Source organism: Nannochloropsis gaditana (genome assembly GCF_000240725.1).
Source record: "Nannochloropsis gaditana CCMP526 unplaced genomic scaffold scaffold384, whole genome shotgun sequence".
NCBI classification, from domain to species: domain Eukaryota; class Eustigmatophyceae; order Eustigmatales; family Monodopsidaceae; genus Microchloropsis; species Microchloropsis gaditana.
Genome location: NW_005803569.1, coordinates 1 through 20419, shown reverse-complemented (window position 1 = coordinate 20419; position 20419 = coordinate 1). Strand labels below are relative to the sequence as shown.

The 20419-nt window shown below is 57.7% G+C and overlaps 6 protein-coding genes across 6 annotated transcripts; 3 read left to right on the top strand and 3 right to left on the bottom strand.

The window, feature by feature from the left end:
• Positions 1-4864: 4864 nt before the first annotated feature.
• Positions 4865-5703, bottom strand: NGA_0208802 (uncharacterized protein). The gene is made up of 2 exons (XM_005854789.1): positions 5203-5703; positions 4865-5114 (listed from the first exon to the last, which is right to left on the bottom strand). Exons 1-2 carry the CDS (start codon positions 5650-5652, stop codon positions 4896-4898), a joined length of 669 nt encoding a protein of 222 aa, XP_005854851.1. The 5' UTR covers positions 5653-5703; the 3' UTR covers positions 4865-4895.
• A 731-nt stretch (positions 5704-6434) lies between these two features.
• NGA_0208702 (uncharacterized protein) lies at positions 6435-8002 on the top strand. The gene is made up of 5 exons (XM_005854788.1): positions 6435-6557; positions 6707-6849; positions 6999-7094; positions 7252-7375; positions 7474-8002. The coding sequence occupies exons 1-5, from the start codon at positions 6486-6488 to the stop codon at positions 7510-7512; spliced, it is 474 nt and encodes a 157-aa protein (XP_005854850.1). The 5' UTR covers positions 6435-6485; the 3' UTR covers positions 7513-8002.
• Positions 8003-8014: 12 nt separating this feature from the next.
• On the bottom strand, positions 8015-11780 carry NGA_0419000 (mitochondrial phosphate carrier protein; the record flags this gene model as incomplete). The annotated part of the gene is made up of 10 exons (XM_005854790.1): positions 8015-8401; positions 8677-8836; positions 8954-9093; positions 9239-9319; positions 9379-9633; positions 9737-10158; positions 10314-10494; positions 10587-11147; positions 11341-11456; positions 11536-11780. Coding segments are annotated over 10 exons (2403 nt in total), but the record flags the coding sequence as incomplete, so codon positions are not given.
• Positions 11781-12171: 391 nt separating this feature from the next.
• VAMP7 (vesicle-associated membrane protein 7) lies at positions 12172-13654 on the top strand (the record flags this gene model as incomplete). Its single annotated transcript, XM_005854794.1, has 6 exons — positions 12172-12368; positions 12448-12539; positions 12705-12897; positions 12968-13117; positions 13267-13346; positions 13639-13654. Exons 1-6 carry the CDS (start codon positions 12312-12314, stop codon positions 13652-13654), a joined length of 588 nt encoding a protein of 195 aa, XP_005854856.1. The 5' UTR covers positions 12172-12311.
• Positions 13655-13985: 331 nt separating this feature from the next.
• On the bottom strand, positions 13986-15232 carry NGA_0419200 (uncharacterized protein; the record flags this gene model as incomplete). The annotated part of the gene is made up of 2 exons (XM_005854791.1): positions 15009-15232; positions 13986-14806 (listed from the first exon to the last, which is right to left on the bottom strand). The coding sequence occupies exons 1-2, from the start codon at positions 15139-15141 to the stop codon at positions 13986-13988; spliced, it is 954 nt and encodes a 317-aa protein (XP_005854853.1). The 5' UTR covers positions 15142-15232.
• Positions 15233-15863: 631 nt separating this feature from the next.
• Positions 15864-18894, top strand: GLK (glucokinase; the record flags this gene model as incomplete). The annotated part of the gene is made up of 3 exons (XM_005854793.1): positions 15864-16777; positions 17487-17538; positions 18257-18894. 3 exons carry the CDS (start codon positions 15864-15866, stop codon positions 18410-18412), a joined length of 1122 nt encoding a protein of 373 aa, XP_005854855.1. The 3' UTR covers positions 18413-18894.
• Between the last annotated feature and the right edge of the window lie 1525 nt (positions 18895-20419).

Genomic DNA, 20419 nt, shown 5'->3' with positions numbered 1-20419 from the left:
GACCACGCGGTGCGAGGGATACATACTCCGGCGACGCCCACGGCCCGGGCCCACCGTCTCGGCCTCAGTCCTCCCGGTCGGAGGCCGGTGGCCTTCTCGGGCATCCCATGCTCCCCCCTCCGCGGCCCCGCCCTCCAAGACCACGCCCAGCGAGGACGGCCACAGCAAGGCCGGGACGTCGGCAGCTCCGTTCCCCGTCACCGCCACCACGCGCTCCTCCTCCGCCCGCCCCCCCCCCCCTCCCGCCCTCCATCGCCTGCACCACCCGGACCCGGTCTTGCGGGCTGGCGCGGCAGACCACCGCAACCTTCTCGTCCTCTTCCAGGGCCAGGGACAGGAAGGGGCCTCGGGCGTGGGGCGCATACAGCACCTCCTTGCCCCCCCTCCGCCCCTCCAGCAAGCCCACCTGCCTCGCGAGCGTCTCGGCGGCCTCCTCCCCCTCCCCCGTCACCAGGACCACCCGCCTTCCGCGCCCCCTCCTCCCTCTCAGAGCCCGCACAGCCCCCTCCACCCCCTCCACGGGCGGGTCCAGGAAGGCCAACACGCCAAGAAAGCGAGCTCCGTCCAAGCGCTCCGGCGCTGCTTCCAAAAAACTGGCCCCATGGCGACTCCCGTGGATGGAGGGTCCCCGGCCACAGCCCCCTCCTTCCATCCCGTTCGCCCCTGCGGTTCGAAGCGTTGGAGGCAGGGTAGGAAAATCGCCCTCATCCTCCCCACCGCTCGTGGCAGCCCCCGCCCCTCCCTCCTCGCGGTCCGCCTCCCTCTCGCCCTCATGATCCGAAACAATCCGCGTCAACCGCGGGCCCCCGGCCCATGCCGCCACCCCGGCCTCCCTGGCCCGCCAGAGGGCCTTCTCGTACATCTCCTCCTCCTCTTTCACCGCCAGTCCCACCAGGGTGCACCCCTCCGCCTCCGCCAGGGCGGCAAGGCTGGAGTCCAGGCACTGACGGAGGGCGGGGTGGAGGGAGACACTGCCCCTGCCTCCCCCCCGCCCTCGCCTCGGACTCCCTTGCTGCCCGCCCTCTCCCCTTTTCGCCCCCAATTCCGCCACTTGGTCGCAGTGCGCCAAGATGGCCTCGGGCGTCGCGCGGAAGAACGTCTTGTACACCGCCTGCTCCTGTCCTCGACCTTGCCCGTTCCTCCCTCCCTCCTTCCCGTTGCTTTTCCACGCGTACGTCCGAGCCTCAAACCCTGCTTCGGCGTCGTAGGGCGAGTAGGAGACCAGCCGCGCCTCCCCTCGGATCTTCCCCAGGAGCATCGAGAGCAATGCGGGCGGGAGGTCTGTGGGGCGGGGAGGGGACTGGGTGGGAGGCGGGGGAAGGGAGGAAGGGCAGGGGCCGGGGGAGGGAGGGGAATGCCCGCCTTGGACGGAGGGACGGGGGGAGGAGGGCGATCGCGGTGGGACGACGGAGGGCTGGGAAGCCTGCGGCCCGGTGGATTGCGAGGGCGGGGAGGCGAGGGCGGAGAGGAGCGCGCGGTCGATGGGGGGGAGGCCGGTCCATTCCTTGTCCACGTTCAGGAGCCGGCTTAGGACCCCCGCAAGGCCCTCCCGGGAGGCCAGGGCGGGGAGCGAGTCGACGCTGTGCGTGTGGACCCCGAGGCCTCGCTCTCCCTTTCGCGCCAAATTCCGCTGTCGCCGGTTCATTTGCTCCCTCCGCGTGGCCTCGTCCCCAAGGGACGAGGTGAGCAGCCAGGCCTCCAGCACGCTCCCGCACCCCCTCCCGCTCCCCTTCCTCCTCCCCTCCCGCCGTTCCTCCCCCGTCCCTTCCCCCCGGGGAGCCCGCCCCCACTCGCCGCCTCAGCGTCCCCCTGAGCGCTGCCAGACCCTCCTCTGCCCCGGCCCCCCACACCCGCAAGGTCCCCAGGCCCGTGGCCAGGCCCAAGGCTCGGAGCAGGGGCGCGTCCCGCGTCAGCGTGCCCGCCTTGTCCAGGACCACGGCCCCCATCAAGGCCAGTCGCTCCACCGCCTGCACGCCCTCCCCCTCCCGGAGGCCCATCGCCCCCCGCCCTCGCCCCTTGCCCCACGCCCACGCCCCCACCGATAGGGCCTGACGCCACATCTCCCGCAGGTCCCCTCGGGGGGCCACCGCGTACAGGAGGCTGAGAGCGCCCATCAAGCCCAGCAACGGCTCCCGCTCCTCCATTTTGGCGAGGGCGTGGGAGCTGACCAGGCTGGCGAGGGAGACGAGGACGCCGGTCCACAAGAGGAGGTCTTCCAGGTCCGTGAGCGAGGGATCGAAGAGCAGGCGGGGGAGGGCGGGGGCGGAGGAAGCCGCTGGGGGAGGGAGGGAGGGACGGAGGGTGACGGCAGCGGAGACGAAGGAGCTGTCGTGAAGGGCGGGGGGGAGTTGGTGCGAGGGGAGGGAGGAGGTGGTGGGGTAGGGCTGGTGCTCCGCGGTGGGCGAGAAGGGGAGGAAGGCGCCGGGCCTGGGTGGGAGAGTCTCCCTCCTCAAGTCGGGGTCGAGGGGAGAGAGCGTCGAGCGTAAAGGTCTCCCGCCACGGCCCATCCTCCTCCCGCCGCTGCCAAAGAGGGAGGCGGTCGAGGCGCCCGGAGGGGTGGATCCGAGGGGAGGGCGGCGGCGGGAGGACGGTTGCTGGGACGCAGGGGAGGGGGGGAGGGAATGGAGATGGCGGAGCTGGGGAGCGCCAGGGCGGGTGCGGGGGGAGAGCGGTCCCTCTCAGACAAGTGGGGGCTGCTGGCGACGTCGGCAGGGGCCCCGGGAGGGGAGGCGGTGGAGGGCGGCAGGCGGGGGGAGAGAGGGCGGGGGGCCGAGGGCCGCCACGTCCCCCTCCGAGGGCTCGTCGTCCCCTGCCCTAGCCCTTCCGCCCCCGCCTGCCGCTGTACCCACTCCGCCCGCTTCAGCAGCCGGGTCAGACGGCCCATCTCCGTGTGGGGAGGGAGGGAGACGACGAGGCCGCGGCCCCGGCCCTGGGTGACCACGGAGCCCGCCAGGGCCATGTAGGTGCGGCGCCGGTGCTGGACCGGCCCCTGCTCCGTCCCGGCCAGCGCGTCCAGCTTGGAGGGGCTGCCAGGATCCCGCCCGCCCTTCGCGCCGCCCGTGTTGGCGAGGGGGGGGGGCGGTCGCCATGGAGAAGGTGGCCTGGGAGAAGGAAACGTGGGGTTGGAGGGCCGTCGAAGGCGGCCGCTGAGCCCTGAGTGTCTGCGACCAGCCCCTCTCGGGGGGCGGGCGCTTCTCCTCACGGTCCTCCGGCTCCCGCGCGCCTTCCTCTCCTTCCCCCTCCCTTCGATGCGCTCCCCCTCCTCCTCCCTCCTCCCCGCCTCCCCCAATGCGCACACCGCACAGGACCTCCATCCTCCCCTGCCCCCGCGCCTCCTCGCTCACCCCCAAGGCTGCCAGCCTCCCCCGCACCCGATCTAGGTCCGACTCGTCCATCTCCAACTTGATGCGCCGCGACGGGCCCGCCTCAGCCTCCACCAGCCGCACGTCCGCGCAGAGCTCCTGCCCCGGGGTGAGGAGGAGGAGGTCGCCTACCACCACCCTCTCCGCGGGCAGCTCCATCACCTCCCCGTCCCGGACGACCGAGACGGGCCAAGCGGGCAACGCCCCCGCGGCCCCCGGGTGCACATGCGCAGGCACCAGAGCGCGCGCATCGCGAGGACGGAGAGGACGAGGAGGAGGAGGATGAGGGCCAGAGCCAGTGGCAGCATCGGGGAGGCGGGAGGCAGCATGATGGTCTGGACGATAGCGAGGGCTAAGAGGGTGGCCGTGCACCAGGATGAGGGGCCCCAGGCCTCCTCGTGCAGGGCGAGGAGCAGGGAGTGCGTCCCCGAGTGCGCGGACGACGACCTCCGTCGAGACACTAACGCCAACTCTGCCTCCCTGGCCAAGGCGTGCCGTTGCGTGAGGCCCGTCACAGTGTCAGTGCCGAGGATGTCCGCCACCTGCTCCAGGGGCAGGCGGGGAGCGTCGTAGAGAAGATCGAGCTCGGGCTCCGTCAACCCGTGGCCCCATTCCTCGGCTTTGGTGTCCGCCGACACGATCAAATACCCCAAGGCGGCAGCACTGTACAAAGCTAGCGATAGCCCCAAGATAAGGAGGACGAGGAGCGGCTCACCTTCCAGCGTCGTGTCGAGAAGGCAGAGGCCGAAGAGGACACAGGTGAGGGCCAGCGTCCACGCCACGGGGGTGAAGTGTTTCAGCCGGTACAAAAACAGCTTCCATCGGTCAGAAAATTGACCAACCGGCGTGACCATTAATATGTTGGCCCAGATTTTCCCTCCTATGTACGGTTGTTAGGACTTTCCTGCCTTTTCATATGGCCCCCCGGGCGCATGGAATCCTGTTGGGTTGTGAAAGGGAATCAGGTAACCGCAAAACGGTGAGAACGCGGTGTTCGAGATGTAGGCCAAAAACACAGGAAAAAAAAAGCAAGTCTAGTCGAGCAGGGCAACCGCTTGCAGTCAAGATAGCACGGGGCGCGTTTCCACACGGGATGGGTGAAGCAGGAATGAGCTATATTTGAGGACAGGAGGGGCCCGGGATGGACTGCGGACTAAAACTTCAAATTGCCCCGAAGGCGGGGCATTTTCATCACAATTTCAGGTGCCTACATACAGGCACTAAATTCCTCAGGCGCTTGCCTACCGCGCGTCATAATGTACCCATGCAATAGAAAGCAATGATTTCCAAAGAAACAGGACATGAGTCGTGAGCTCTTGATCTAAATTCCTTTACAATGAATCTCTTTCTTGAATACGCGCTCGGACTTCAATGTTATGAACGTCAGAGCGATTGACAACAACCACACACAAACATCCCAACATACACACAACTCTCGACCTTGACATCTTGGACTGCGCAAGTTCATTTGATGTCCTGGCACCGAAGAGACACCTTGCATGCCCTTCTCATGACTTCTCGTGACAACCTCCTCTATGACCACGGCCAAAAGGTGGCTTTCGCGACCGTTGGCGCCATCGTCGCAAACGTGACATGCTTGGCAGACAAGACGTAGAGCTGAAAAAGTGCTCCCAGAAAAACTAGGAGATTCGCGGTGGATGAAAGGCCGTGCATGCGCGCGAACGCCGCCCCCAGCTGTAGCAGCTCAGGGCTCCGGCCCACCTTGCTTGTGGTGTCTGCGAAGCCTTCCTCCTGAGAGAAGGCGGCGGTATGAAATGTGTAAGGAGCAAGTGAGTGGACAGAGAGATTGTACAATCACGGTGTCACTAAAGGCGCCTACCTTCTCTTTTTTGTTGCGGGCCTCCATGGCCTTGGTCACGCATGGTCCCAGCACGAGAAGCTGCAATGCAGAGAGCAGAGCAGCCCCGCCCAGACAAGCAACGACCTTGCCGTCCTCGTTGCCGCTCTTGATGGCGGCGAGTAAGTCGAGGCCTCCCTCCAGGTGCACCCAGGATGCCAGCGCCAGGGAGGTGAGGACAAGGGAGAGAGCGAAGTAGTAGGGGAAAATTTTCCCTTGCACGCTTCCGAATTGATGACGGGGCAGGTATTTGAAAAGAAGGACGCCCGCCACGAAAGTGACCCAGAACGAGATGCCGAACCACGCCCCCACGCTGGCCAGATGAATGAACGATGCGTAGGGATGTGTTGTGCTTGTGGCCTCTGTGGTGGTACCCAGGAAGATGAGCATGCAGGCAGAGGCCAGCACTACGAGGGCATGGTAAGTTGCCATGCTCCTTTCAAACTGTGTGTTTAAAACGGGCTTATTTGCCGCTGTGGAGTTGGTAGGTTGGATGCATGGGATCCATCACGGAAATTAGGTGTCATTCGAGACGTAAGGACTTATGGCGCCAACAAAGAACAAGTTGCACTTGAAAAAGTGAAAGTTAACAAAAAATCGTCTCCCAGCCCTAAAATCCTTGGGGGCATATTTTCGATCGATGGCATTGAACTCCACAACATTATCTTTATGTCTGCACGACACGAGGATGTGTGTCTGTGGTCCGATTTGACCAACATTTTTGGCGGGGGCTGTAAAGAAAGTGTCGCCTTCGCCCTTCTTCGCCCGCGGTCGCTTTGCTTGCCTGAAATTTGGCACCATCAAGAGTCCATCGGGTGCATCGGCAATCGGTCTGCTATTGGCGTGGAGAAATTGGAGCGTTTGGCCTGACTCAGTGCTACCAAGGGAGGTGTTACTTTAAATGTGCCTCAAACAGAGTCCACTTCCGAAGGTGGCATTCGAATGAGAGGCCTCGGGCCCATGGCGCGTTAGCACACTTACCTGCTTCTCCTTTAAGGCCATACAGGGAACATTCCATGTTTATTTTACGCATGATCATCACGACAATGTCATCGCTTCTTCTTCCTGACAGTACCGTGATTTCTTTGTCCTCGGGTCACCTATTTCTATTAATCATACTACCCAAGCGTGGTGTTCTCTGACAAATGCGCAGCACTGATGTGCGAAAAAGGAATTGTGTGGCACTCACACCAATCTCTTTATCACCTTTCGTCACAGTAGATAAACTCGTCCCGACTGACTTTTTCGGGTTCGCGACATCAAGCATGAGCATCTTCGATGATAAAGGGCGCCTCCTAAAGCTTACCTGGTACACATGCATGGCAGTCTCCGTGGCGGTAGGTCTTTATGCAAGCAAATGGGGACGTCTCGCATGATAGGACGTCATAATTACAATTGTACGGGAAATCCTTGTCTCTTGCTGTTTGAAGAGGTTGACGGGGTCTGATCATAATGCAAAACCTTTCCGTGACTTTATATTCTGTAGTACGTTATCGCCGCCCTCGTTCTTGCCTCGCGGCTTTCCAAAAGCGAAACCCCTGTCGCCACACAACCCACCGCCTTCGCTGCGATCTGGTCTATGCTGGTTTTGCTGGCTATTCTGATCGGTGGCACATTGGTATTCAACAGGTAGGAACGGGGATCCGCAACAGGATAGGGGAGACAACGTCGTCGGGGGTGATACCACAAGAGGACGGCAATAACTGGACAGACCTTGCGAAGCTACATTATTAAGATAGCTACACCAAGAGCTCATTTTTTCATTCTCTCGTCCGCAGAGTCCAAACTCCCGTCGCGACAGGCGTGCTGCTTGGTTGCACTGCCATGTTCTCACAGATTGAGCTCATGCTCTTCACCATCTTCGAGGCGCACAGGTAAAGGACAAGTCAGGGTTCTGGAATGATGGATGCCATTTTAACAACCTTGTACGATAGTCTTTGCCCTGCTCTGCTCATTCTCGATCATTTCATCACCCACACTGCTGCGTCGCTGGTGCCACCGCCTCCTTCCCGTTCTCCCCCACGACTACAGCCGAGACGCCGTCACCGCCAGCGAGAAGAGCGCGGGACAGGCCACCGCCACGTTTGCCTTCTTCCTTGCTGTCATTTTCGGTGTCTTCTCCATCTTCCTTCTCATGTGGAGGCAGTACCTCCATGTACGTGTATGCCTGGCTGAGGCGGCCAGGCCCTGGGAAAGCGCCTTCGTATGGGTGTGCCTCACAATCTATCTTTTGCCGTTCCTTTTCATGCTCAGGTTGGCTCTAGCCAGTCTTCAATGGACAGCTATGCATGAGACGGTACTCTCAGTATGCGGTAGGCACATTCTTGTGGTCGTGGGAGAATGTGGAGCAAGACTCGCATGGATCGACTTGAGGCTTGAGCTTCATAAATGTGACGGAGGGCAAGGAAAACTTAAGAAGAGCGTCCTCTGCGGGCGAGAGAAGGCAGCGGTATTGAAGTAATTGTTCGTTCTCAAAGGTGATTCAAACTTGTTCATTATGATCAATCTCTGCGTGTTGAAGGGGTCAGGGTGAAAACTTTTACCTCTCGAAGACGCGCCCCTCCTCGCTTTCAGCGTCCGCCTCAACATACCCTGTCTTGAGATATCCTACGGCAAAGGGATGTGGCTTGCCTTGTGGTCTCGGTGTCCTGCCTAAGCATCTGCACGGAGGTCTTCTCCTGGTTATTTAAAAGAAAGAAGGTAACCACTCATACCTTGCCAATCGAGTTCGAACGAGGGTAGACAAAAGATGAAATATGATGCGCGCAGCTCGCAGTTGCGAAGCGATGTACAAGACACCATGCAGACTTTCGATTGTTCTTTTCGTGAACGCCATATTTCTGACCGCTTTCTTATGTATACAAGATCCTGCTCTCGCTCCTTTCCGATGGCGAAGGTTCACCTTCCATTTCTACTTCCCGACTTCTCATTCCCCTCCCTCAATTGCTGAAAGAGCCGATAACATCCATGTATTGCGCCAGGTCCTCGCTTGTCACGTGCAAAAGGTTACGGAACACATCATAAAGCAAGAATTGCCCGCTGATGATGCTCCCCGACCACAGGCAACGAGTGCCCAGCCCCACAAACAAGCCCTGGACGCCCCTCTCTGCGAGGATGGAGGAGACGGCTTCCATCACACTGGGCCGGGCCTCGGCATTCATTCTCGAGAGGATGGTGTCGGCTGAGAAAGGGAGAGCGGAAGGCGGGTGAGAAAAGGGATCAGCCAAGAGAGAGAGGAGGGAAATCTCTTCCCGCGCGCCTTGCCGGGTACTGGCTTAGAAGGGCTTGACCGACATATAAATGATGGGACTGGGGAGGCTTACGGATATTCGCATGCATATTCGAGAGCCGCACCTAGAATTCATCCCAACGTCATCCATACTGAAGATTTTGTGTACGGTGCTCCCACTTTCATCTCATCCAAGACATCGCCTTCCCCCTCTTTTTCCACCCTACCTGGTTGAGAGACGATGGCGGAGGCAACTCCGGCCACGGCCCCGCTAAAGAGGGACACGGCCAGTGAGGAAGCCACGCTTTCGCGAAGGAAGGGCGCCGCCGTGAAGATGGCTATCCCGACGGAGTCGAAGACCAGAAATTTCATCATGCCGAACAGCACCTGTGGCAGAGAAAAAGCCAAGACACCCGAGTGTAGGGGCAGTGACGACGACGATGATAAAAAAGTCACAGAAGAATAATATCACGTAGGTATGGGCGCAGCATGGTTCAGGTTTACCTGTCGGACGAGCAGGGGCGGAAAGCCGTCCCACAGGGAGGGAATTCCCCCCTCCTGTTCCACGGCGCCTGTGAGCGTGTCCTGGAAGGACTCGGCGTTGGCCACCATCCGAATGCGCAGCGCCTCGGCGGGACAGACCCCTGCGAAATGAATGACGGAAAGGTTGAGAGCTGGGCCAGGCAGTGGAGAGAGATGCACGGGCAAAGCAAAGAGAGGAACATCGGAAGCACGCAGGGAGCAGGGGGTAATAAAAGAAGAGGCTGGCTACGGCGCGCGACACGTTACCTAGACAGGCGATGACGGTGGCCAAAGCGCCCGCGAGGATGACAAGAGGAGCGTGGAACTGCGTGGCGGCCGCTGGGCCCACTGAAAGGGGGAGGGAAGGAGAGAGGTCAGCATTCAGAGAATCGCTGAACGCTTCCTACCGCCTCCAGGACCCTCCCACCCGAAAACACATCTGCCTTGCTCAAGCCCACTCCTATCCTCACCCGCGCTATTCAGGGCCCGCTTGAAGAACTCGTAGCCAGGGTAGACCGTCACGCCGTAGAACAAATACCCCAGGAGCGTGGGCTCGATCCCGCGCGTGAGTCCAGCCAGGCCCTCCTCGCGGGCCAGGGTCTGCACGCCCTCCAGGATGGAGGTCCCGCCCCCGCTGGTCTGAGCCCTGGTTTTGACAACGTCTAGGATGGGAGAGGAAAGAAGGAAGAGGGAGGATCAGTCACAGGGCGGAGGACGGGCTGGGGGACGAGGGCGAGGCGCGCAAGAGACGAGCGAGGCCCTCACCGATGGGGACGACAAGGGAGTGGGTGCCCGCACAGCCCACGGCCCCGGCAAGGGCGAAGAGCAGGTAGGTATTCAGATCCAGACTGCGCTCTTTCATGATGGGCCGAGCCGCGATGGGCCCGAAGGGGGAGATGGGGATGGCGGAGGAGGGGAAAGGCGCGACGTTTGCGCCCTCGACGTGCTCCCCTGGAGAGGCTCCGTCTCCAGGATCCGCGCCGTCCCCGCTGCCCTTCCCGTAGTAGGCGCCCTCTAGGACCGACTGGAGGCCTGGGACCCTGTAGTAGAGCCCTTGCTCGCCCCTCGCCTCTTTGGTCGAGTCCCCCACCGCGAAAGGCACCATGTTGCGGGCGGGGAGGAGCATCAAGGGGTCTTGGCCCATCCCACGGACGGTCTGATCCATCAGGACCTTGCTCTGGCCCGCGCTGCGACAGGGAAGGAAGACAGGGAAGGAGCGAGAGAGGAAGAGGATGGATGACACTTTGTCTTGGAGGTGACCACGAAGAGAGAGCCCCGCCCTCGACCCCCTCCCCCACTCCACGCCCCCCGGCCCCTCCAGCTCCTCTCTAGGGACACCTACCCCAGGCTTTCGACTTGGAAGATGCGGGACGTGCCACTGGGCGGAGGAAGGGAGGCTAGCAGCTCGTTGATGAGGGCTGTGGGCTGCGCAGTGGGGGGAAGGAGGGAGAAGAGGAGCGCCAGTTGCTCGCGGATGCGTCGGCCCTCGGGAGTGCCGCGGGGGTAGGCTTCGCTCTCGGGGCCTGGAAGGGGAAACAGGGACAGGCGTCAGTACGAGGAGCCGAGCGCGTCCCTAGGCTCATCCAAGTCCTGGGTGGGCGGCGGGCGCGCTCACCGATGTAACGGTCGACGAGACGTTGGCAGAAGGTGAGGACGCCCTCCTTGCCCTTGGAGGCGAAGGGGCCCAAGCCCAGCTCCACTGTGGTCGAGAGCTCCCCGAAGCGAGACATGAGAAAGCGTTGTCGAGCCGATGAGCCTGGGTGAAGAGGCCGATGGGGGGAAAGGGGAGGGGGGGAGGGAGGGAGGGAGGGAGGAAGGAGAAATCGATCAGGGCATGTAGGAGAGAGCCCGCCTCCACGACCAGGCAGCGTCTCTCCACCCGAACCTTTACTGTAGCTGGAAGGGACAGCGGGGACCACCTCGGAGTCCCACCATGAGGATACGGAAGAGTCGAAATTTAGGAGGAAACGGGCTAGGTAGGTGACGAAGGCGAGGGGGAAGAGCCCCTGGGGAGTCAGGCTCAGGCCCGGTCCGCTCAAACCGCCCCCCTCCTCCTTCAGCGTCGACGGCTGCTTCCAGACAAAGGAGCGGGAGCCCACGCTAGCTTCCTCGGCTTTCTGCAGGTTCACGGCGGCTGTGAAAATTCCCCATACGCCCAGACTCCCACCGACGGCCCCTGGAAGGGGAGAAGGCGCACCACAGGGTTGAGAACACGGGACAACAGGAACGGGCGAAGCTCTCAAAAACTTTGGGCTTTTTCTGCCCCTATCACCTTCTAAACGTGGTCGAGAAAATAGAAAAATGTCCCAACCCGTGCCCTTGCACCCATCTCACGCTTCATCGTCACAAATTGCTCTTCTGATGCTTACCCAACAAAGCTTTCTCTCTTGTCAGCCCCACCCCATCCAATCCGCTGCGTGCTCTACTGGTAGGCGCTATTGTCTTTCTTTTGCTATCGTCGTCGTTACGCGGCAAAGGACTCGCACTAAGTGGTGAAGGAACAACGCGGCAGATTCGGCGGTTGATCCGAGGGGCGGGAGGGCCTTGGGTGAAAGCTGACAGACCGCCCATCGTCCCACATCGGCTGCTTGCCGAAGTAAAAGAGGTCGATATGCAGGCAGACAATGCGAGCACGGTGGCCGTGGCTGTGAGTGTCAGGCTCGCGGCCCTCCTCCTTCTCCTTGAAGGGGAGGGTTGCTGTTGCGGCTTCGTTGAGGAAAGAGGAGAAAACAAAACTTCTCGCCTCAGCTGGATTGGGGCCCAGCAACAAGTCATCCTCAAACACACTCTGGCTTCCTTCCTCCGTGCCCTGTGCGTGGTGGACGTATGACAGCCATAAGCATGAAAAGTCACGGTGATGGTGGGGCAATCCCCCCGACAGCGTCAGAGCGAGCAGTGCCACAAGTACCGCCTTGGTGGCCATCAAGCGTCACATTTTGGTCGATACCCCGGCTTATGGATAACAGCCGGCGCACAGTCCAAAATCTGCCACCCCGACCTGCCCGTGACTGCGACGCCGGCGGGCCTTTATTGCCCAGTGATCCGAGGGTCGGCTGCCTGGAGCGATCATGACACACTTCCTCGTTGGGAGTCTCGAGTGGGGAGAGGCGAACCCGCGACGCATGTTCCGGGAAAACGCGCAGCATTTCCAACCCGCCTCTAATCATCCTTTCTCAATATTTTCATTCCGTATTGGTTCAAGTGCTTTTTCCTATAGGTCAGGTGTCAAGTGGAAGCAAACATTGCCCGGTACCGCTCCAAAGTATAGTGAGCGGGGAATTCAAACAGCGCGAGCAGGGAGTCTTCACGCCACTTGAAGTGTTTCCTTCTCGTCACAACCATGGCCATTCTTTACGCGCTCGTCGCACGGGGCAAAACTGTACTTGCAGAGTTCACGGTGAGGCGTTGAGAGATTGTAGGCTTTTCGGCAGTGTCGTGTTCACTCTCTCTTATTGGCTCTTCACATTTCTTCTCAGAGTACGAGCGGCAACTTCCCAACAGTAACGCGATTCCTCCTAGCGCGCATCGAGGACAAGGGTGTATCTCAAGGCAGCAATGGGGAGTCGAGGTGAGACTTGTGAGGAGTCTTGTGTGATTGAGGAGCGCGCTGCCAATTTCAGAGCAATTGCCGTTGCAACTTCTGACATTCCCGTCGAACCACACCCTCTCTCCACAACAACTCCATCTTCCTCAACTGGCAATATCCGATACAAACGGATGTTCCTGCCACTAGCGGACAGAAGATGTCCATCATTTACGATCAGCACATCTTTCACTACCTGGTCGACGGGCAGGGCCACGCTTCGTCGCCACTCATATACTTATGCATGGTGGATGACGCTGAGAACAAGCGTCGCATGGCTTTCTTGTTCCTGGAAGAAGTGCAGCGGCGTTTCATGGCCGCGTATGGGGATACAGCCTACACGGTAAGGATATTTGGGTGGAAGTAAGGGCGTCAGATGTCAGCCATTGATTCTTTTCCACCTTTCCTCTTAGGCGATTGCTTTTGCCATGAACGAATCCTTTTCGCCCTCTCTGAAAAGCATGATGGATTTTTACAACGCGGATCCTTCAGCCGATAACTTGCAGCAGCTGCGCACGAAGATCGACGACACTAAGAGCGTCATGGTGGAGAACATCGACCAGGTGAGAGAGCGGGAGACAGCCGGGGGCGGGGCAGGCTTCCGGGAGATCGGTTGCAAGTCTGAGTATACGCATGGCGACTTGGAACGAGCTTTTAATCTTTTTGCCATGATAACTGTCCCCCTATGGGGTTGTCGGCTTTACTAACGCAGGTGCTCGAACGGGGCGAGAAAATCGAGCTTTTGGTCGACAAAACAGACAGGCTCAGCCAACAGGCAGTGCAGTTCAAGAGGTGAGTGAAGGGCGAACAAGAGAAGTAGAAAATTTGATGTGAAAGTGGATACTTCAACAAATGTGAGGCCGCTCCATGTGCCCTGCGAGACGGCATGGCGCCTCGTTTCCCCGCGCCGCCCTTCGATACCAACAGGCACGCACACCTTATTGCCCTTCCTCCCTGTTACCGACTCCTAGACAATCCCGACGCCTTCAACAGAGTATGTGGTGGCGACGCCTCAACCGTTATCTCTTGCTCTCTTTCGGCCTGGCCCTGGCTCTCTTCTTCCTCACCACCTTGGGTTGCGGAGGCTTCGACTTCCATAAATGCAAAAAATAACCCAGAAGCAGAAGAGTCATTCTTGCCTCTTGCATGCTCACCACTTGGGGGCCATAGAATTTGCGTGAGCCCCAAAAGGCTTCAGCAAGGCAATGAATAGGGTGGCTTGCTTGCCTGGGCGGAGCTCAAGGGGTTATGCCCCTCTGGCTGGCCTTAAGGCTTGTCTGTGTACATAGATGCGAGTCCGGAGCATGAGCTGATCGTTTCACTCAGCTAGTATGGTACAGAAACCAGATTGCAACAAGCTTTAAAGGAAATCAACGACCTGTCATTCGCGCATTTTTTCCTCCTTTCATCTTCTCGTGTCATGTCGTCACTCTAGAGCCTGGCCCGGGTGTCGGTCAGAGCCTCCTTGCCTTCATGCCCTCCCACCACCTTCCCGACGATCTGCAGCACAGTCTCGCACACCTCCTCGTCATGCGCCTCGTGGCAGGGAAAGGCGTGCGGCACGTGACTCATGTCCACGCGGCGCTCCTCCGGCCAGGCGTCCCACACGTACCGAGGGCTCCACTCGTCCCCCTCCGTGTACACCAGGTAGGGCATGCTGCCATGCCGCTCCCCATGCATGTCAACATGGGAAAGGTCCGGACCTTTGCCCCCGATCTCGGCACGCTCACAAGCGGCCACACGCAAAATGGCGCGAAGTGTTTCAGGATCAATGCCGCCACCTAGGCTCTGCCGCTTGAACGGCGAAGAGATGAAGCGCAGGACCCAATCAAAGAGGCAAGAGGTGACACCATGGACAGCGCTACCCAAGAAAGGAGTTCGTCGGTAGGCTTGGTCGGCGAGAGCGAGCTGGAGCTTGCCCCGCCAAGAGGGCTCCGAGAGGAATGGGAAGAGGTAGATGGATGCTATCGGAACGGGCGTGAGATGGGGCAGCAGTAGGTTGGCAATGTAGGCGCCAAAGGAATGACCGACGAGAAGAGTGTGGGTAGGAGAAGGCGAATGACGGGCGCGTTCGTGGGCCCAGATTTGCTGGTGCACGTCCTTGGCGATGTAGGCAAAGGCTGCCTGAGGGTCAGCTAGGAAGAAATCGGGCAAAGAGGGATAGGTCACAAGAAGTGTGGAGATCCGGCGTCCTTTAGCGTGCCCCCGGATGCGCAGGAGCGACAGAAGGTTGTCGTACAATGCGTACACATCTGTGGGAGCGGGAGATAGGGGGAGGACGGGGAAGTTGGGTGAAAAGCGCGGAAGTGAAAAAAGGCGTGACCGATGACAGAGCGCATAAACCCCCCCCAAGACTTAGGGTATTCATTTTCAATCAGTGTTTATCTGTGAGTTTCAAAGTTCTCCCAGTAAAACTTGTATCTTCCTCCAGATTGTATCCCTCCCTCGACGTACAAGGATTTCCGCTGAAGAAGTAGATCTGAACACTGTGATCCTCTGCTGTTGATTTCGGCTCGCCAGTGTCCGCAGCGGGATGATCAAGGTGTTGATCATGCTCTTTTCGTTGTTCTTGCTGCTTCTGCGGCATTCAGGTAGGCGAGTTGGCTCCCTCCCACGCGTGGGCCTGGGTCGATCGGGGGGAATGGCTTCGGGTCGCGCTCTTTGTTGCACTCTCGCTGCATAGGAAAAAATTGACTTGGAATCAGAGGGAGATTACCAGTTTCCCATGCAAGAAGGTGGCTTGAAAGACGGCGAAGACTGGTTTTTGGGCCTGAGCACTCCTCGACTGCAGCACGATACTGTCGGAGCCGACTTGAGGGCGCACGGATCGCCAAGGTCGGTCTGGCGAGACTTTCCCTCAAGTCCTGCATTTGACGCCCCCCCATCCGCGCTCACTAGACACGATATTCCCATTCACATCGTAGGTAAAAAGTGGCTTTTGTTCTAGGCATCGATCTAGGGGGAACCGCGGTTAAAGCTGGCCTTATACCTTTCGCAATTCTGGCAGCCCCCTTGCCATCAGCCACAGCCTCGACGGGCCCTTGCCATCCTCCCTGCCCAAGCTCCCCTCCGCCTTTTTTTTGTCGAATTCCTTTGCCTGAAGCACGTGACGGGCGAACGCCAGAAAACATCGTCCCCTTGCTCTTCGAAGCATCCAGCAAGTTATTGACACAAGCCGGCGTAGATTGGGGGAAAGTGAAGGTTGTTGGTTTGGGCTATCCTGGACATGTAAAAGACGCTGGGACTACTGCGGGAGGCGCCGCCAACCTCAGTGATGAATGGAAGACAGGCATTCCCTTGATCAGGTTGATGACGGAACGCATCAAATTCTCAGGAAAAGGCAGAGATAGGGGCGCCGCCGTCGGGGAAATCTTTTGTCCACCTATAGTCCTCCTCAACGATGCCGACGCTGCGCTCAGTGCTGAGATGTGGGCTGGGGCCGCCCGAGGGCAGCTTGGCGTTGTGATGCTAACACTAGGGACTGGAATAGGGGTGGCATTGGCTTTAAATGGGCAAGTGTGGTCCGGATCGCGAGGCTTAGTGGAGGGAGGCCACATGGTCGTGGAGAAAGGGGGCCGTGCTTGCGGTTGCGGGCAACTTGGGTGTTTGGAAATGTACGTCTCGGCCTCGGCAGTCAAACGCCGAGCAGAAGAGCTCGGGTTCAAGAAAAAACGGGTAAAGGCGTCAGATAGAGGTAAAACCGGTTGTCTCAGAGTGAGTGGGGATGATAAAACAGTGGAAAACCGGAAGGAAAGATCTGCTAAGATAGATATAGAAAGACAAGCAAAAGACGATATAGGAAGCTCACATAGACGTGATAGAGATTCGGAAGAGGAAAGTGAAGCAGACGAGGTACCGTTCACATCAAAGGATGTCTTTGAGGCTGCTTTGTCGTTAGGTCGCAACGACCCTCCGCCTGACTCACTGGCCATGCAAGTTGTCGAGGAGGTTGCTGATTATCTGGGCCTTGGATGCCTAAATTTATGTCGGGTCGTGGATCCAGACCTCATTTTGTTTGCCGGAGGTATGAGCGGAGCGGGCCCCCTCTTTTTAGATATGGTAAAAGCAAGGTTCAATTTCTACGGTTGGCGCATTCTCCCAAACGATGTAGACTTCAAGGTTGCGACTTTGGGTGGCGATTCAGTCGGGGCTTGGGGGGCTGCAAGAGCCGCAAGTTTGAGGGTCAGGGGCAAAGAGGACGAAAATATCTCGAAAGAAAAGAAGTAATACGAAGCGAAATTGATACTTTTATCGTCAATTTTGAGGTCCGGGTATGGTAGTGCTTGAGAATGGTCACCAAATAAATAAATGTGCAAGTATACAACCAGTGGAGCTAGACGACAAAGAAAAGTAAAAGCACGTCGTCTAGCTTCCATGCTCTTAATTCTTCATTATCTCAATTTTTACTTCAAACCATAGCAGCTACATACCCAGGAGATACAAGCGTTAGTCAAGTTTTTTTTAGTAATGAGAGCAAAAACTCTGGAGCAATCCACTTAAGAAAGCAAAATTGTACTTGGAACACGAACAACTTCTATCAGATACTACCAGATACCACACGCACGAGCATGCGTCGCTGCAGTTCCCACGTCGCACGTCACGTGCCTCGGCGGCCAGGGGCGTCGGGACGACAAACACCATCACTTGCCAGGCCCGATTCCAACGCCCTCCGCACCTAGGAAGATGCGGGCATTTGCTCTCCCAAGCTGATGTGCTCTTGTCATTTCAGACGTGTGTTACAGTGCGGCACATGTCGTACATTGGCAGTCTGAATTGAGCGAGGATGGCGAGAATGGCATTCGTGCAGTTCCTGGAAACGATAATGTTTGAGCATGGGAGAGGAGGGACGGACCCCGGATTGTCTTCAGTAAGATTGCCTTGCTTGCCCTTGTCTCACTGTCCTAATGCGAACTCACATCTTTCTCAACTCAGACTTTCTTTCTTCGAGTGCTCGGACTTATGGCTTTGCAATCGTTCGCCCGTGGTACGTAATGGGTGAGAATGTAGTTCAAGATGCTAGGGTTCTTGTCGATGGAGACCTCAAGTAGGATTGCAGGCCTAGTTGCTTCTGGAGCTCTGGTCATTAGAGGCCCGAGCTTGGGTGGAGATCGTATATTACAAAAGCTAGGAGAAAGCTGAAGAGGGAGTAGTGATGAGGTTTGACGGAAGACAGCTTTGAGATATGGCAGGGGACACCGAAAAAGCTTGTGACATGCTTGGCGTTGTGTTATGTCCCTTCAATCACCCACAAGGGGATTTCGAGAATCGGATGCGAATGTAGGTGTTCAAAGTCACGAGGAGACTCAGCTGTGGAAGCGGATTCAGTGGCGTGCCATGTAAATATATTTCTTGTAAGATTTCTCTCTCATATTGTTCTCCCCTACAACTTTCTGTCTCGTCTAGGCACGGGCCGCGTCGTCACAGCTGTAGGAGCAGTATCGATGAATCGTCGCTCTATGAGCATTTTCCGACCCCTGGCAATGAAGCCATACCAGTTACCAAAGACGCAACAGGTAAAGGAAGCTTGTGTATCATGAAGACATGTTGCGAGGCCTAGTATGAAAGACATTGTTAAGATCAATGTACATCTGACTTGTCAATACAGGAATGACAAGCAAGTTTGCGCAATTTCATATCAATTCTCTAGAATCCTCAAGTCACTCTATCCCTCCTTCTGATGCATATCTGTCCTATATTGACAGATGTTCGATACGAAGGCCAAGCCTACTTATCTAAAAGCGCCCTTCGACGGCGTGGTAACTGCACTGGGCTTAGGAGGGCTTTCTCTGGTATTCCTTCGCACAATGACAGGTTTCGGTGACATGGCTTTCGGCGTGAACAAAGTGGAGGTGCAGTAAAATTGAGATTCGTAGTGAACATGACTCCAGGCTGCTACGTGGCACGAATTGAACGGGGGGGGAAGATTGAAGAGCAATCAGATTTAAAATATTGACGTCTTAGGTCAAATCAATTGCGTATGTGACTTTTTTTGTTGTACCTTGTTCGTATCACATTGACATGAAAAGTAGTGTTGGGTGTCTGCTGTCTGGGGACCACCCCAGGCAAGAGCGGGGTCGATGGTTTGATCACACATTAAACACTCCTACTTGCCGGCCGCGAAAGTCAGTGTATGGAACAAGAACACTTTAACGTATCCGGGCATTCATAGGTTCGGGGAAACAGCCACTTATGACGAATATCTAGATGATTTTACTGTCTCGATTTACTTGCTCGATAAAGGCATGATAAATAGATCACACTCATGCCCGAAAAGCAGCCAATAGAAAGCTCACCCGCATCTGTCACTAAGCCGTGGAAAGATATTGTACAGGGACGGGTACGCCAGAGGTTTGAGAGTACTTGTTTCTTTAATTCTTCCGCTGTAAGGATTAGCCCTAATCCTCACCCTAACCCTAACAGATTCAGTAACCTTTAAACATGGAAGTTACAGGACGTAGAGTGTCCTTTGCCAGAGTTGGACGCCGACTCGAGGCTAAAGGACGATTAAATTATTTTTGTTACTATGGCCTTTCAGCAAGGCTAGAGGTTTGAGAGTACGTGTTTCTTTCATTCCGCTGCCGCATGCGTACAGATACCCGGAAGTCCAGATTGAGCCTCCAAACACGACGCCGGCAAGGTTCTGTGTATGATGGGGTGCGTTGTTCAGCACGATGGATCAGATGGACCACCATATGAGGACAGGGGCACCGTGCACTTGGTAAAATGACCCGCATTCAAAGACATACCGTGCCACTCGATGAGGACACGATCGACGTCCAGAGACTTGAACCAGCAGCGGTTTGCTTCGTCCAGGTGACGCCTCCGTTAGTCGACGTTCAGGTTGAGCCTTGAGTCGCCACAGCGGCAAGGTTCTGTGCATGATGGGATGGATACTCGAGCATGATGCGTCAGATCGAGCACTGCACTCCGACCCTGGATGAGACATGCACACACGATGGGACTACCAGCGGAGACAGGGGCATCGTGCACATTGTGAAATGGCCTGCATTCAAAGACATACCGTGCCATTCGACGAGGACGTGATCGAGTACCAGTTCCGGGAACCAGCCGCACTTTGCTCCGTCCAGGTTAGGGTCGAACCTTCCGCTGCTTGCACTGTGGGCGCCATGGTCGAAGCCGCCGTTGGTTGCATCGCCGGCGCCATGGTCGGTGCCGTCGTTTGCGTTACCGTTGGCGTTGTTATATGCCGTACCCAGAGTGGACGCAGCGCCCAGCTTTCTTCAGAGCTGTTAGGGTTTACTCGGAGCTGAGCGGTCGAATTCTCCCCCTTCTGCCTCGTTAGAGACGCCTGCTCCTCCTCCTCCTCTTACCGTGCCCTCTGTACCTTGTACCCCCCCTTGGATTCCTCATCCGTCATCGCCTGATCTCAAGTGTCTACCGCACGGCCCCTCCGTACCCTCAATTCCTCTGTCTCAACAACCTGACCTGGACCAAGAGGCGGGGGAGCAAGCCTTGGTAGCGAAGGGCAAAAGTGCCATCACCGTAACGCTCGAAAGCAGAAATCCAGTCGACAACCTCGAGTTTAAATTGAACCTGCCTAATGGCCTCACGGCAAAGCGAACAGTGATGCAGTGAGGCTCCAAAGCCCCATATGCCGCCGCGAAGAATTAAGAACGCGGACGAAGCGACTAGCATTTACTGGCTTGGAATCACTTTCACCACAAGGAAGGGAGGAAAACATCGCTTCCGCGTCAAGGTACAGGCTACTAATGTGCCTCTGAGATGTTGGGGATGAATGCTTTTGTTTACCTAGTCAATACTACAGCGGCCTCATGCATCACGCCGCTGGCCAGCTCCACCATCTTGAAGGTGCGATTTCCGAATGTGAAGAGAGCCGCGACAGA

Excerpts from the sequence above, each read along its gene's own strand:
- NGA_0208802 (XM_005854789.1), bottom strand. The coding sequence starts at position 5,652 with ATGGCAACTTACCATGCCCTCGTAGTGCTGGCCTCTGCCTGCATGCTC. Across the intron at positions 5,115-5,202 it reads CCCGCAACAAAAAAGAGAAG|GAGGAAGGCTTCGCAGACAC; the intron begins GTAGGCGCCTTT and ends GCCTTCTCTCAG.
- NGA_0208702 (XM_005854788.1), top strand. The coding sequence starts at position 6,486 with ATGAGCATCTTCGATGATAAAGGGCGCCTCCTAAAGCTTACCTGGTAC. Across the intron at positions 6,558-6,706 it reads GCATGGCAGTCTCCGTGGCG|TACGTTATCGCCGCCCTCGT; the intron begins GTAGGTCTTTAT and ends TATATTCTGTAG. Across the intron at positions 6,850-6,998 it reads GGCACATTGGTATTCAACAG|AGTCCAAACTCCCGTCGCGA; the intron begins GTAGGAACGGGG and ends TCTCGTCCGCAG.